The sequence below is a fragment of the Magallana gigas genome, chromosome 1 (genome assembly GCF_963853765.1).
Source record: "Magallana gigas chromosome 1, xbMagGiga1.1, whole genome shotgun sequence".
NCBI classification, from domain to species: domain Eukaryota; kingdom Metazoa; phylum Mollusca; class Bivalvia; order Ostreida; family Ostreidae; genus Magallana; species Magallana gigas.
The window spans coordinates 50163840-50179735 of NC_088853.1; the positions used below are offsets into that span (position 1 = coordinate 50163840).

At 30.2% G+C, this 15896-nt stretch overlaps 1 protein-coding gene and 1 long non-coding RNA gene across 4 annotated transcripts in view; both read left to right on the top strand.

The window, feature by feature from the left end:
- Nucleotides 1-15896, top strand: part of LOC105324599 (multiple epidermal growth factor-like domains protein 10) — a 90992-nt gene that overhangs the window by 25023 nt on the left and 50073 nt on the right. For all 3 annotated transcript variants that reach the window (XM_066069676.1, XM_066069675.1, XM_066069684.1), the window contains 4 exons: nt 2697-2834; nt 3204-3431; nt 4891-5145; nt 5463-5600. In XM_066069676.1, the coding sequence (XP_065925748.1) occupies nt 2697-2834; nt 3204-3431; nt 4891-5145; nt 5463-5600 (759 nt within the window). The remainder of the gene's footprint in view (nt 1-2696; nt 2835-3203; nt 3432-4890; nt 5146-5462; nt 5601-15896) is intronic.
- On the top strand, nt 7752-10974 carry LOC136270957 (uncharacterized). The gene is made up of 3 exons (XR_010708816.1): nt 7752-7883; nt 8033-8141; nt 10092-10974. It is a non-coding gene; the product is annotated as an uncharacterized lncRNA (long non-coding RNA).

Below are 15896 nucleotides of genomic sequence, written 5' to 3' on the forward strand. Positions count from 1 at the left end.
TTGGCTAAAAATTTATTGTATGTCGTATAAAGAATGTTGCCTACGTCATAGTAAGACTAACGTCAAAAACGTATCAATACGCCTGACGTTACGTTTGAATTTTGTACAATTTTACGTCATTTTAAAGGTCAAATGACCGTTTTTATCTACAATTAAGAGTAAAAAATTAAATTATAAGCAATGAATTCAATATTTATTAGTTTTATACGATATAAAATGGTTTGAAACAGTTTACGCTTTTTTATAAACCGCTTCGCGGTTTATAAAGCGTAAACTGTCCCAAACCATTTTATATCGTATAAAACAAATAAATATTGAATTCATTCCTTAAGTAATGGAAATTTGTGTGATACAAAAACTAAAATTTTAAAAATTCTGAAAATTCATTTGTAATATTAAAAAGTCAATTAGCTTACCAATGAAAAGTTTACTGCGTGGTTCATTTTTCTATAGAAAGATCATGAAAAAAGGACATTATATAAATAGTGCCTGTTTGGGAGGATAACAGTTGAATTGACACCCCGAGGAAACCATTGTCAACTGACACGAAGCGGAGGTTTACAATGATTATCGAGGGGTGTCAATTTCAACTGTTTTCCTCCCAAACAGGCACTATTTATCTAATTATACTGAATGTCTTAATTTTAGAGAATTTCTTAATGCTTTTATATAGAAATGTCGTGAATTCTACGGCGAACCGTACGCACATGATTTACGCGCATGTAACAATTCGATGTGTTACCCGTTGCTAAGCGTGTTGCAAACGCTGAGGGTAATAGAACGGATTATCAACTGCGTCTAAACCAATCAGATTTCAGTATTGAGCATGAAAGTATAAAAAAATAATTATTGCCTGAAGTTACATTAACTGCTATAAATATAAATATTGTAAGGTTAAGGTATAAATTCAATTTCTACCAAATTACTTAAGAAATAATTTAATTCTGGTTGTAACGCGCTTTCTGATTGGCTAAAAAAATTATTTTATATCGTATAAAGAATGTTGCCTACGTCATAGTAAGACTAACGTCAAAAACGTATCAATACGCCTGACGTTACGTTTGAATTTTGTACAATTTTACGTCATTTTAAAGGTCAAATGACCGTTTTTATCTATAATGAAGAGTAAAAAAATTAAATTATAAGCAATGAATTCAATATTTATTAGTTTTATACGATATAAAATGGTTTGAAACAGTTTACGCTTTTTTATAAACCGCTTCGCGGTTTATAAAGCGTAAACTGTCCCAAACCATTTTATATCGTATAAAACAAATAAATATTGAATTCATTCCTTAAGTAATGGAAATTTGTGTGATACAAAAACTAAAATTTTAAAAATTCTGAAAATTCATTTGTAATATTAAAAAGTCAATTAGCTTACCAATGAAAAGTTTACTGCGTGGTTCATTTTTCTATAGAAAGATCATGAAAAAAGGACATTATATAAATAGTGCCTGTTTTGGAGGATAACAGTTGAATTGACACCCCGAGGAAACCATTGTCAACTGACACGAAGCGGAGGTTTACAATGATTATCGAGGGGTGTCAATTTCAACTGTTTTCCTCCCAAACAGGCACTATTTATCTAATTATACTGAATGTCTTAATTTTAGAGAATTTCTTAATGCTTTTATATAGAAATGTCGTGAATTCTACGGCGAACCGTACGCACATGATTTACGCGCATGTAACAATTCGATGTGTTACCCGTTGCTAAGCGTGTTGCAAACGCTGAGGGTAATAGAACGGATTATCAACTGCGTCTAAACCAATCAGATTTCAGTATTGAGCATGAAAGTATAAAAATTTTATATCGTATAAAACAAATAAATATTGAATTCATTCCTTAAATGAACTCAATGTCTACCCAAGTTATACTCGTATAACCTGGGTTGGGGCAATTTACGCTTTATAATCCGCGAAGCGGATTATAAAAAAGCGTAAATTGCTCCAACCCAGGTTATACGAGTATAACTTGGGTAGATATTGAGTTCATTCCTTATAATTTAATTTTCTGGAATTTGCTGTACAAATTGAGTCCGTTTTATTTTAAAAATGATATAAATCTGTTCAAAATTCAAACGTAACGTCAAGTGAATTAGTTCGTTGGTGCATTGTGACGTGTCTTGTGACGTGCAAACCAGGTTATACAAATTTAACTAAATTTTTCTATCCAATCAAATGCCGCGTTACAACCAGAATTAAATTATTAGACTTTAAACTGACTTTGGACGTTTTAAGACTTATACACCTTGAAAATATAACGGACTTGTCGCATACAAAGGAAGTTCGGATTACTTTTTGTTTCTTAAATTTTTTCCACTTGAAATATTTCAGCATCACAAGTTATGTTTAGTAGAATGAAAAAAAATATATATTATTTTTTCTTATTCTGATGTACCTTATTACGACAGTCATAATTATAGCATATGCGTGGATTCCTGCGCAGAGGTTCGACATAGGTAGAGGTGATTCAGATTAATTCATTTTTTTCCATTGACTGCGAAAACTGAGAATAATTGTACGAAGAGGTATTATTTATTTAGTATACTCAGTAATAAGCTAAATATATCTTTGGTAATAAGGCTGTGTTGCTCCTGAAAACGATATTACCATGGTGTTTAAAATATTTTCTTTGAACAACTCTATAAGTTTGCACCAATTGCTTTATACTTTCATTTTTTCTTTTATAGAATGTCAAAATAGATCATATGGTTACCGATGCAAGAGGAAATGCGGACATTGTTTATACAGCTCCCAATGTGACCACGTTGTTGGAACATGTTTACAGGGATGTGAAGAGGGTTATGGAGGACGCACATGTAACCTAGGTTGTATTTAGGTTACTTGCCATATTGTTATAAGTTCCAAATACGAACATTGAAAAACAGATACCAAATCATTTTAGAGATATGAAATAGTATGTGTATGATACGATTTAAGGAGAGTAATGTTGAAATGTGCGTAACCTATTTATTCGAGGGAAATTGTCTCTGATAGTTATTATTTTTTGGTCTATGTTAAGTTTAAATTTTTTTATGATGCATAATAACGATGATGTTTTATTTTGCGAATTTACAAGTAGCGAGATTTTATATGCATTTTTTATACTTCTGTGATACGAGATAAGAGTTCAACATTTGTAAGACACTACGTTTTGCTAAAAGGCTCAAATAGTGATGATCTAAATAATTTTACAGTTAACTTAGCTCTACGCAAACCAGCATATCAGGAGAACATATACAGACATGCTAACGTTGGTGCCGGCAATGCTGTAGATGGACGCAAATCAAACTTGAACGGTTTAGGAGGAGAGTGTTCAATGTCAGCTGAGAAACAACGCACCGCCACCTGGTGGGTTAATCTAGAGAGCATCTATAGCATCCATAACATTCGTATCTATTACAGGACCGAGAATTTAGCCTGGGGTATGTACCGATATATCAGTAATATTTTTACTACGTACCAATATATAAGTAATATTTTTACCACGTACCAATCTATCAGTAATATTTTTAAAAGGTACCAATATATCAGTAATATTTTTACTACGTACCAATATATCAGTAATATTTTTACTACGTACCAATATATAAGTAATATTTTTACTACGTACCAATATATCAGTAATATTTTTACTACGTACCAATATATCAGTAATATTTTTACTACGTACCAATATATCAGTAATATTTTTACTACGTACCAATATATCAGTAATATTTTTACCACGTACCAGTATATCAGTAATATTTTTACTACGTACCAATATATCAGTAATATTTTTACTACGTACCAATATATAAGTAATATTTTTACCACGTACCAATATATAAGTAATATTTTTACTACGTACCAATATATCAGTAATATTTTTACTACGTACCAATATACATGTATCAGTAATATTTTTACTACGTACCAATATATCAGTAATATTTTTACTACGTACCAATATATAAGTAATATTTTTACCACGTACCAATATATAAGTAATATTTTTACTACGTACCAATATATCAGTAATATTTTTACTACGTACCAATATACATGTATCAGTAATATTTTTACTACGTACCAATATATCAGTAATATTTTTACTACGTACCAATATATCAGTAATATTTTTACTACGTACCAATATACATGTATCAGTAATATTTTTACTACGTACCAATATATCAGTAATATTTTTACTACGTACCAATATATCAGTAATATTTTTACTACGTACCAATATATAAGTAATATTTTTACTACATACCAATATATAAGTAATATTTTTACTACGTACCAATATATCAGTAATATTTTTACTACGTACCAATATATCAGTAATATTTTTACTACGTACCAATATATCAGTAATATTTTTTTGCTACGTACCAGTATATCAGTAATATTTTTTACAATCGTAATTAATTTAAAATAGTTCTTTTTAACTGTATAATAGTACATGTAATAAAACTGCTGATATATTATAAATATCGTTTTAGCAGGTAAAAGGGCCAAAAGAGATAAAAGATACTGCTAAAAATATTAATAAGTATATAGACAGCGATCAGATTAGAATTTTATCATTATGATATAAACAATTTAGTACAATTACCTAAGTTGAATAAAAAATAAGTTAAACTTTAAAATATAGCTGTTAAATGGAGAGGGATGTCATTAAGAGTGGGTGGCCTAAGCACATGTAGGCATTTCCTGATAATTAATGTACATTTAGATTCGTCTATACAATTAAACCTTTTTAGAGTATTAAAGAGTGAGGGTCCTTTTGTTACACATACTAAACGAGTGGATAGTTCTTTTTCTTGCTTTAGTTTTTTTTCTGTTTATTCATTGTGGTATATTTTGTGAGCACAAAGTATAGTTTTATTAAAGGTCCATCAAATGGGCATACAGCAAGATTTCTGGGATTCTCTATATATGTCTCAAACACAACAGACAAGTCAGACGGAAAACTTTGCTATAAAGACAATAGCTTTAATAGAAGCACGATACCAGCTGTCTTTAACACCACCTGCTTTGTACATGGTCAGTACATCATCTACTACAACGAGAGGCTGTCAGGAGTTAACTATCCTAGTGGGTATTCTTCCTACGCCTATAATGAACTCTGTGAAGTAGAAGTCTATGGTAAATATGTTTATGTATATAGTTTCGTTGTAGAATGTTAAATTGCATTTTTAATCAACTAGTTAAGAAAAAATAAGTTTCAAAACACAATTTATAAAATTTGTATGGATTTTATTCAATAGGTACGTAAAAATTTCAGTAACCTTATCTCTTTCATTGACAAGTTTAATAAGTTTATAATGACATGGCATAGTGAAAATGTCTTTTACTTGTTATTGTCTGTTAGCAATTGACAATACGTTTCCACAATGCATATATTAAGGCAATAGACAAGATAATGTAAACAAATAATAAAAACAAGTTATGATTATACCTAGGTTGTCCAAGACCCGGATACTATGGTATTGACTGTAACCTCCCCTGTCCTGATGCCAACTGTGGATACTGTCACATCGAGACGGGCACCTGTCAGGGGGGATGTAAGCCTGGGTACAAAGGACACCAGTGTGAATTGGGTATAGTATAGAGACACTCAATTCAGGAATATAGTACTTTTCTATTTTTCAAACTTTATCATACATAAAAAATGTTCATAGTCATTTATTTTTAATAATTGTCATTAACTTAAAATATAGATCAAGATGTAAATAATGAGAACCGTAGTTTATTTTTATTATAAACTAATTTAATTATTTATAATATGTTATGGTATAAAGATTGTTTTAATAATAATTGTTATCCCCGTTTTTCTGATCAAGGTGAGTTGATTAACCTAAACACTCTGTTCCGTCTGTTTATTTCATTGTAAACTCGGACCAGATTGTTCTTTAGATAAATTAGCATGCACATTTTTTTTTTGTAGAGTGCCAGGATGGATACTTTAGTGAAAACTGTGCCCGGGAGTGTCCTGCTAACTGTAACAGCTGTAATAAAAAATCTGGACTTTGTGATCTTGGGTGTCATCCGGGATGGAAAGGGACACAGTGTACACAACGTATGTATCGTGATAAATCATTACGTAATAAGAATATTCAAACATAAAACAATGATATTCAAGATTTGGTCTAAAACGCACATAAATTAATTAATAGATTTTTACTATCATTTTTAGCTCATTTAGTATCAAAAACATATAAACGGATAGACTTGAACTATTTAAGTCAACTAATCTTACTAAACCAAGAATGGCAAGAGAAATGTTTATAATACATAAGATATTAAATTGATTTCTGAATTATTTGCAAGGTATCTTTAAACCGTTTATTTGTTCTTCTGCTTTACACACAAACTGATTTGGGGAGAAACATCGTTATCCTTAGGGTACTTTTATTTCGTTTATTTCCTTGGATTTAAAATTGAACACCGTTCGTTAAACATTGTATAAGTTGTATAACATTCAGGAAATATAATTTAAAACCTCACTATCTGCCGCTTTATATCTCTTCAAATACGTTTATACCCTTTTAATTGGAGTCAGTGTTTTATTTATAGAATGTGATGGTGGGCTTTTTGGAGTGAAATGTAGCACACCATGTGGACACTGTCTACATAACCAACAATGTCATCATATATTCGGAACATGTGCAGATGGATGTGACTCAGGGTTTATGGGAGACAACTGCACGGAAGGTAGAGATACTTTCTATTATTATAAAGTTCATCGTGGTTTACACGTATACTTGGAATATAGTGGAACAAGTGTTTGTTTTATGTATTTTCGTCCGTACTTTAGTCCGCTGTTCAAGAGAGAGGTCAACCATTGATTAAGTTGTTAAACATTCAGTAAAGATGATTTGAAAGCTTTATATCTCTTCAAATAATTGTATACTCTTTAAATTGCATATATCCTTTTATTGATAGAATGTAATGGTGGACTTTTTGGAGTGAACTGTAGCATATCATGTGGACACTGTCTTAATAACCAACAATGTCATCATATAAACGGAACATGTGTAACTGGATGTGGCCCAGGGTACATTCGAAATACTTGCACTGAAGGTACAAAACTTTAATTTACAATTCATCGTCGTTTTAACTATTGTTTCGCGCTATAAAACATATTTTACATTTCGAAAAGTAGAATATAAACCTTTTATAATATCAACAAATTACTCAAAATATCAATATAAGGTAAATGCAGAAGGAATCATATTTAAAATCTAATTGCAATGTAATGTTAATGTCATATAAAACAATTCAAGCCTTTAGATCTGAAATAAAATGAAAAATGTTCAAATTCTATCAGATATTCAGCCTCCAAGTAAAAAATATGTGACAATATTTTTTGTTCGCAGAATGTGACGGTCATACATATGGATATAATTGTCAAGAGTACTGTGGAATTTGCCGGAATGGAGAGGAGTGTAATACAGTGACTGGAGTGTGTCCCAATGGTTGTGACACTGGTTAGACGGGGGACAACTGTAAAGAAAGTACGTATAAATTGTATTTGGTTACCAATTTATCATTTTTTAACACCATTTTCATCTTATCATCTCTTTCGTACGTTTCATACATCAATTTTGCATGCCTACATATCAGTCTTTATTTTTGTGCTATACAATTTTGGTCAATGTGCACCCTCGATGTATTAACGTTCAAATAATTGTAAATTTATGATAAATGACCATTTGTGTTTCTTTTGAAACTTTTCTTAATAGCATGCAGTAACAACACATATGGAGTCCTTTGTTCGTTGACCTGTGGTAACTGCAATGACAAACAACAATGTCATCACGTGACCGGAAACTGCCCAGATGGATGCGCTGTAGGATTTCAAGGAGAAAAGTGTGACAACGGTAGTTTTATTTTTGCACTTTATCAACAAAACATTATGATCTTTTCATATAACATGACAGCATTTAAACATTGAAATTTTTAACATGTTGACGTCAAGTTTTTAATTATTTGCTGAGATTTTTTTTCATTTTTTTAATGTTACTTACAGTACAGTGTCTCCCACCGTCAGCGGAGTCTGCTGACCATCCCTCCATTACTTACATTTTGTCTGCATTGTTCGCTCTCTGTGCCATCGTTATCATTTTTCTCACCTTAAGGTAAGATCATTGGAATAACATACAAATAATATCAAATAAAATTCAAAGCTTATGAATGTGCAAAAAGCCAGGTTAAACAAAAAAGCGTTAAAGCAATCTAGAAGTTCATGAAGTGATTTTTATATAAGATACTGTGTTAAGAGGTGAAGTTATCTGTTTTATATCTGTCTTAGGTTTGTTTTAAGGATTTATGTATAATTTTGTCAGACTTTCCTAATGTTATTTTTAAATTTAATTTACCAATAACAATATTAAATTTTCGTCGCAGTTTCCTCTGCCATTATTGTTCGCAAATGCTTAAAAGTTAGCACAATCTTTGTTTCGGCATGTCATATGGTAGTATTCTGTTATACCTTGTATAAACTCAGCAATTATTCATTGAAGATGGTTAAAATTTTAACATACTTTTTCTTAAGCCATGCCATATGATGGTTTTTTTAACAAATCTTATGTCAACTTTATTCTAAATGTAGTTTTTGTTGTTCTTTTATATGAGCATTGTCATAAATAATATAGTTTAATCCGGTTTGAGGGTGATTTTTATATTTAATATGTGAAAGGAAAATACTGTAAACGTATTATATTTGGCGTGTACGATCTTTGGCGGCAATTAGTTTTTGAACAAGTTGGCGTAGATTTGAATTAGAATTAGCGTATTCTTGAATGTGACTATTTTTACATAAATGTATTGCATTAAGCGATGTTATTGATTTAGCGGAAGCTGCATTCTGTCAAAAACGCTAAATAGAATACACAGCCAAATATAGTACGTTTATAGTAGGAGCAGTGAAGAATAAAGTCATTATCTAAATAATCCTTTGTTTTACCAGTAAAAGTACAATGTTTGAAATCTTACACAATCTCCTGTATATAAATGTGTTCCCTTTAATGTAAAAAGATTGATATCTATTTGATCCGTGTCACTAGGTTTTATTTATATGAATGGTCTATGGTGTTATGTAATCAAATGCTTAAACATTAAATTTATACAAAGCAGTAATGTCCTCTTCTTTTATAACCCAACTCCTTGGACTTAACGAGGCCAAGTACAGAACGAGTACGCACGCTTTCGCACAGCGTTTCATTTGTATTGTGACGTCATCTTTTTGTTTGATTGACGCCATGGCGTGATAGTTTCAACTGCAGATATTCAGCGAAATTTGTTGAAAATAGCTCGTTTGATGCGTAAAATTGATATCATATTGTGGAATAAACATAAATGTCTCGAAGTAAAAGCTATATTTGGGCTCGGGTCGAAAACGTGAAGAAGGTTCAGCAAGCCTGGCCCTCTGTCACGTTTTCTTAACCCGCCTAAATATAGCTTAATTCATATATTTCAAGATAGTAACCATGAATTTTATATAATGACCCTTAATAAATGATGTTAAATATTTATTTATAACTTAAATCTGTCTGGATGTTTTAATAATACTATAAAGATCACCATTTCCGCCTTTATCAAATAAAAAATAGTCATTAGTTGACAAATCTGGGAAATTGTGCATACAAAAAACAACTTTAATAAGACCCCTGGAACAAACCAGGAGGTAAAAGGTTTTTTTTATTTGACCATTTGATGCCTTTTAGCAATAACTTTAATATGTAGAACAGAAAAACAAATCCCTAGGGCAGAAGTTTAAAAAAAATACAAAAAATGTGCAAAATTGATACATTTCAAGCGAAATCCCATAGGGTCCTATGTTAAAAATTAACAAACTTTGAGATGACCCCTTAAACAAACGGTGTGGTAAATGTCTTAGTTTTTTATCTTAAAATAATAATTATATCAGTAGAAATTCATGTAAAAAATTTCATTCAAAAATCTAGGGCAGAACAAATTAGACCCGGCCTCGTTAATTAGAATGTTTATCATCAACTCCGTTCATATTAGCTCACTGCTATTGCTTTGTAAATGAATTATATTGAATATAAATATATATATTTCACCAGATTATGCAAACACGAACAATGTTATAAGTACAATCAGCATAAGCAACCGAAGGACGATAAACCTGTAGACACAGTACCATCTACAACTGGTCACGACGTCAACGTTGATGACGGTACGGCATACCAGGAGCTCAACGAAGTCACCAATCAACCACAGAGAAGTGATCTTGGTCACACCGCCGTCAACCCTGATGTTTACGTCAACGTTGAGGGAGATAACTCAGCGTATCAGGCGCTGGGAGAAGTCACCCAGCCGTCTCTCTATGATACGCCTTTCCAGAAATAAGCAATTTGTACGTTAATGCAGATGGGTGTAAGATTTACAAAAAAATCCTAAAAATATTGCTATTTCTTAATCGCAATAATGCAGATATAAATCAAATGTTCATTTTTGTTGTATAAACAACACACTGCGTAACAAAGCAAAGTTTTTGGAATCCGAGAAATCTATCAACATTTTTTATATCAATTTTTTTTTTGTCTGCTTATTTGTAGTCATGATAAATGAATGAAAATCGTGGGGGTTTTTCACGCAATATCTGTTATCCTTGTTCTGTCTTAGTAACACGAATTTTAATAAGATTTGTTTTAAGTTCGGGGCGAACTGAAGGCAAGTTGTAATAAATACCCGTATTACAACCTTAAGGTATAGCTACATACATGTGTATTTGAGGTTTATACCTGAATAATCAGCAGTTATTATTGCATTGCTTGTACATGTGTTTCTAAATATATATATAATTTATAAAAATCAGTATCTGTTTCCGTGTTTCATCATACCATATGTGTTCACCCTGTTTTGATTATCCTTGCGTTATTTCATAGAATCCACATCAATGTATATAAATTCTTATCTTCCTCATTATATATATATATATATATATATATATATATATATATATATATATATATATATATATATATATATATATATATTTATATATATATATATATATATATATATATATATATATATATATATATATATATATATAAATATATATATTAAAGGTATACGATACACAGTAAAACTGTAATGGCGTGCGACAAGTTCTCGTCAAGTACCATTTTTCGCCAGTGCATTGTTACGTCGTTTTTCATAAATTATTTATGTGTTGATAAAATGACGTATCAATGCACTGGCGAGAAAAGGTACTCGGCGAGAACTGGTCGCATGCCAGTATGATTATTAGCATGCAGTGAGTGGTGTTTTATTTCATAGACGAAATGTGGTGATATGTATTTTTAAATAGCTTTATCATTAAGTCGTTACTGAAGTTTGGATTTTCAAAAAGTCGTTTTTTGTCATCATAGATATTTTCGCAATTTCATTTTCATTATTTTTCAGTTTATATAATTTTTAAGCATGATAAAACATCATATATGTGAAAGTATTTTGGTTTGTATTTGCAATGATGTTCAAGGTCATATATTGTCGCCGGGTGGCGTTGCGGCTCCAAAATAATAACGTTCAATAGGTTTACGTAGCTTTTATTCAGGTGATAATTTACAGATAAATTTCCAATTCTTCAACAGACTTGAGATTAAGGTACAAAAAGGGATCTGAAATATAAATGAAATGATAAATACACAGATAACATTATTTTACTCATAGTTGCATTTTACTGCACATTACTCTACTCAATACATTTTCCTGTATTTACACTTACATTTGCACATTTTGCTGTACAGAACTTTACTACTTTACTACATATACTTTACTTCACACAATCACTAGACTCGTACACGTACTTCACTTTCATATACTTGTGTACTACATAAATACATTTATTTTACGGCAACTACTACGCGCCTTACTCTGAAATACATACAACATATGTTTACATCACAACAATACACATACTTTTACTTTATACTTAATAAATTTCGTATGAGCAAATACTCATTATCACACATTACTTCAAAATACTTCCAAATTACTCACGGAAAATATAAAACAAGATTATCTGGCCATTTTAGGAATAAATACGGCATTAAATCCGTTTCATTAAAATAAAAACAAACTTACCCAGAATAGTTGGACTCTGGTCAGTTATACTTATACGTTACATGTAGGATGAAATGAGGGAGCTGGTAGAAAACGTCTGCTCTCTCCAATTGCTACGCCCAGACTGAATTCTTAAATGCACGGGATTAGAACCCGCCTAGTAAAACCGTCTGAGTGAACTTTAAACTATGGAAAGCAACTCTAACAATAAATAAGTAACATTATAAACGTAGCACAAAATGTATGGAAAGTAATTATGAACGTAAATTGTGACATATATACACTCAAGATTTCATTCTTATCCACTGCAATGTTGCTTTTATTCACTGGCATAGTCATAATAATTTCATAATGTCATAGTAAAGGTATATCCTTTTAAAATATTTTCTTACATGATAAAACTAATGTTCTTTACCTAAATGTTTTTTTTTCCAATAATTATCATATTGTTTCTTTCAGACATAGAACTTTGAAGATATTTATTGACATAAATGAACTACTTCATTACAATACTTTATCTTGGTTTTAATATTTATCTAATACTTTAATACATTACTGTGTTTTCATCATTGTTTTATTTTATGTTTAATTTACAAGTTTTTAAATGTTCATGTGTTCTTATTTTAATAAACTCTTTATTCCTAACCTGAATATTGCTTAAAATAATCATAAATCCGTTTAGCAAAAATTACACAATTTAAAATCAATGTTATTCAGCAACATGCATTTTAACCAGTTTCTCAATATTACACACTCCTTATTGAAATACCTAACACATATTTTTGAGATCTTGAATTTGTTTCAAGTCCATAAGAAAGGTATTGCACGCGGCATCATAATACTATTTTTATTTATTTTGAAATTATTCTGACCAATCTGAATATTCTAGCAATATAAAAGGTGCTTCATGTTTGACTTTTATTTCAGAAGTTATTGCGTCCAATTAAACACCTAGAGGTCTCGAAGAAAAAAACGTAATGTTCATAACATTGATAATGTCTATTGGCATATATTCATAACATATTTATTTAATAAAATTTCCACATTTATCATTTAATAGTCTTAAAAGAGCTGAATTATTAAGACTATAATTTTAACAGCATGCATTGACAAGTTTACATTTGAGGCCTGCTTCAAGAACAAATCTTTCTTCTTCAAAATATTTAAAAAAAAAAACAAAAAATTCAGCATTTAAAATGAGATTAATTTACTTTTATTTAATCATAATAATAATTATGAGTGACGTCTTCGCCTTGGTACAGCCAGATAGATTGACATGGATAGATAGATAGATAGATAGATAGATAGATAGATAGATAGATAGATAGATAGATAGATAGATAGATAGATAGATAGATATGCATGAAAACGATAGATAGATAGATAGATAGATAGATAGATAGATAGATAGATAGATAGATAGATTTGCCTGTAAACAATAGATAGATAGATAGATAGATAGATAGATAGATTTGCCTGTAAACAATAGATAGATAGATAGATAGATAGATAGATAGATAGATAGATAGATAGATAGATAGATAGATAGAAAGATAAATTGATAGATAGATAGATAGATAGATAGATAGATAGATAGATAGATAGATAGATAGATAGATAGATAGATAGATAGATAGATAGATAGATAGATATTGTATGGTCTCTTGAAGTTATATAAACTAATGCATTAAGTTTTAATTCAATACAATGCAACAAAAAATCAAGTTGGTTTGAAATGTATGATCTCCAAAAGAATAATGATGAATTGAACTTTTTATTAAAATAATGTACAAATCAATGTGTTCTTCATTACTTCATACTATAGCAATGATCATACAATTACCGTTAGAAATGCTTACAGTAACGAACTCTATTCGTAATAATGATAGTAAACTGTTAAACTTCAAAACGTGTTGCTGAAAATATAGTAATTAAAATTAAAATCTACCATTGAAATTAGTACAACCAACTCGTTATTTTCTTCTTTGTTGAGTGTTGTTCTGTAAACAACCAATGATGATCCATACAGCAATTATATTTTGCGGCCCACTTGACGCTTGCGTCAATATGATTTTTTGTTGCAGTATTATATACATTTACCCGTGTGTTTTTTGTACCTTTTTTATATAAAACTTAATCTTATCCAAATCTCTTTATTTAATAGTCTCCGGTTCAAAACAAAAATTTAAATAAAAATTACTTTAAATCTAATCAAATTTCACATGTACTTTCGTCTTGACTTAAATGGCCTAATCAAATGACATTTGACCAGAAGGAGCATTCAAATAAGGAATATTATAATAAATTGAATAAATTTAATCTAAATCTAAATAAATTTACGTTTTTAAATTCCTTACCACTACATCCTATTTCCAAAAATTCCCTTATTAATATTTTCTTTCTCCAACCAAGTTCCAATACAACCTTAGAAATCATGAATTATAGCTTTAGTACTCACTTTTTGGTTTCTTGCACACATTACGGCAGAGAGACCTAGATTAAGTTGTTTGCATTTCCTCCACATCAACTGTACTTGAACTTCATGCACGCTTTCTTTTTCCTGTCATAGTTATAACGTATGCATACCTCTCCACATTTTCCAACCTTTCGGGGCAGTCTGCACGCTGCTCTTGCTGACATCATGTAATTTACATAAAAAGTTTACGTAGATATTAATGAACCCAAAAATAAATACTGCATTCACATTTTTGCTATAGTTATGAAACTTTTTGAAATGGTTAATAGAGAGTGTGGCTTAAAATAATTCAAATAGTAGGATTAAAACTTGTTACACAATGTTTTTTTCTAGAAATGAATAAACAATTGACGACTGATGGAAGAGTTATAAGATCATCATTGCTATAGCCATTTCCAGAGTTAGAACGTCTTACCGGAAGAGTAGCGATAGCGACGGCCGCCAGATTCGCAGACTACTACCTGCGATAAAGAAGAGCAGATTCTTTTTCAATATGTATGTTGTAAAGAAGCTGGCATTAATATTTACCTTTTCGTCCCTTTTCAACTTTACCCCTAAACAATAAAGATTATTTCTTCAAATGGTCGACTTCGAGTTTCGGGCCAACAATTACTGCGTTTGATTTTCTTTCTCGGATAAAAAAAACTCATTTCTATCAGAAAATGTTTAGTTTCTAAGTTAATATTCATATTCAATGTCAGGAGAGTTTAACTGTTTTTTAGAGATAGTTCCAATTTATGATCATGAAAACAAATATTGATTTGTCCTTTAACAAAAAAAAATACTAAATATGAATAAATCGAAATGTTAACTTTTTCTTAAAACTGAAACAAAGTAATGAAGACTTTAATCTTTATTTAAGTTTTTAGTCCATAAGTTTTAAGTCCATAAGTAGTGTCGTTTACTGAAATTTATTTTATCAAATTAATTCAGTACATAAAGAGTGAACTTCATTTAATTTGATAAATAAATTTCAGTAGACGACAGTACGTATACCTAGCATCACAATTTCAGAGAATAGTGTGTCATCAATTTCTATGCGAATTGAATTTAGCTTGGTGAATATTAAAGGACACGAATATGTTAAAAATTAAATAAAGAATATTTGAGACGATCGTTTTTATTTTTTTATTATAATTGATCGATTTTACTACAATTCATATGATTTTCATTAAAATAGTTTTGAATAAGATTTAAAATGCAATTTTAAAGGTAAAATTCGTCTTTTATATCTTCTGCAGAACATAACATACAAAATATATTATTTAGTACCTCCCTCTTAACCCACTCTTTTCTATATTGATTATATATAGGAAGAACA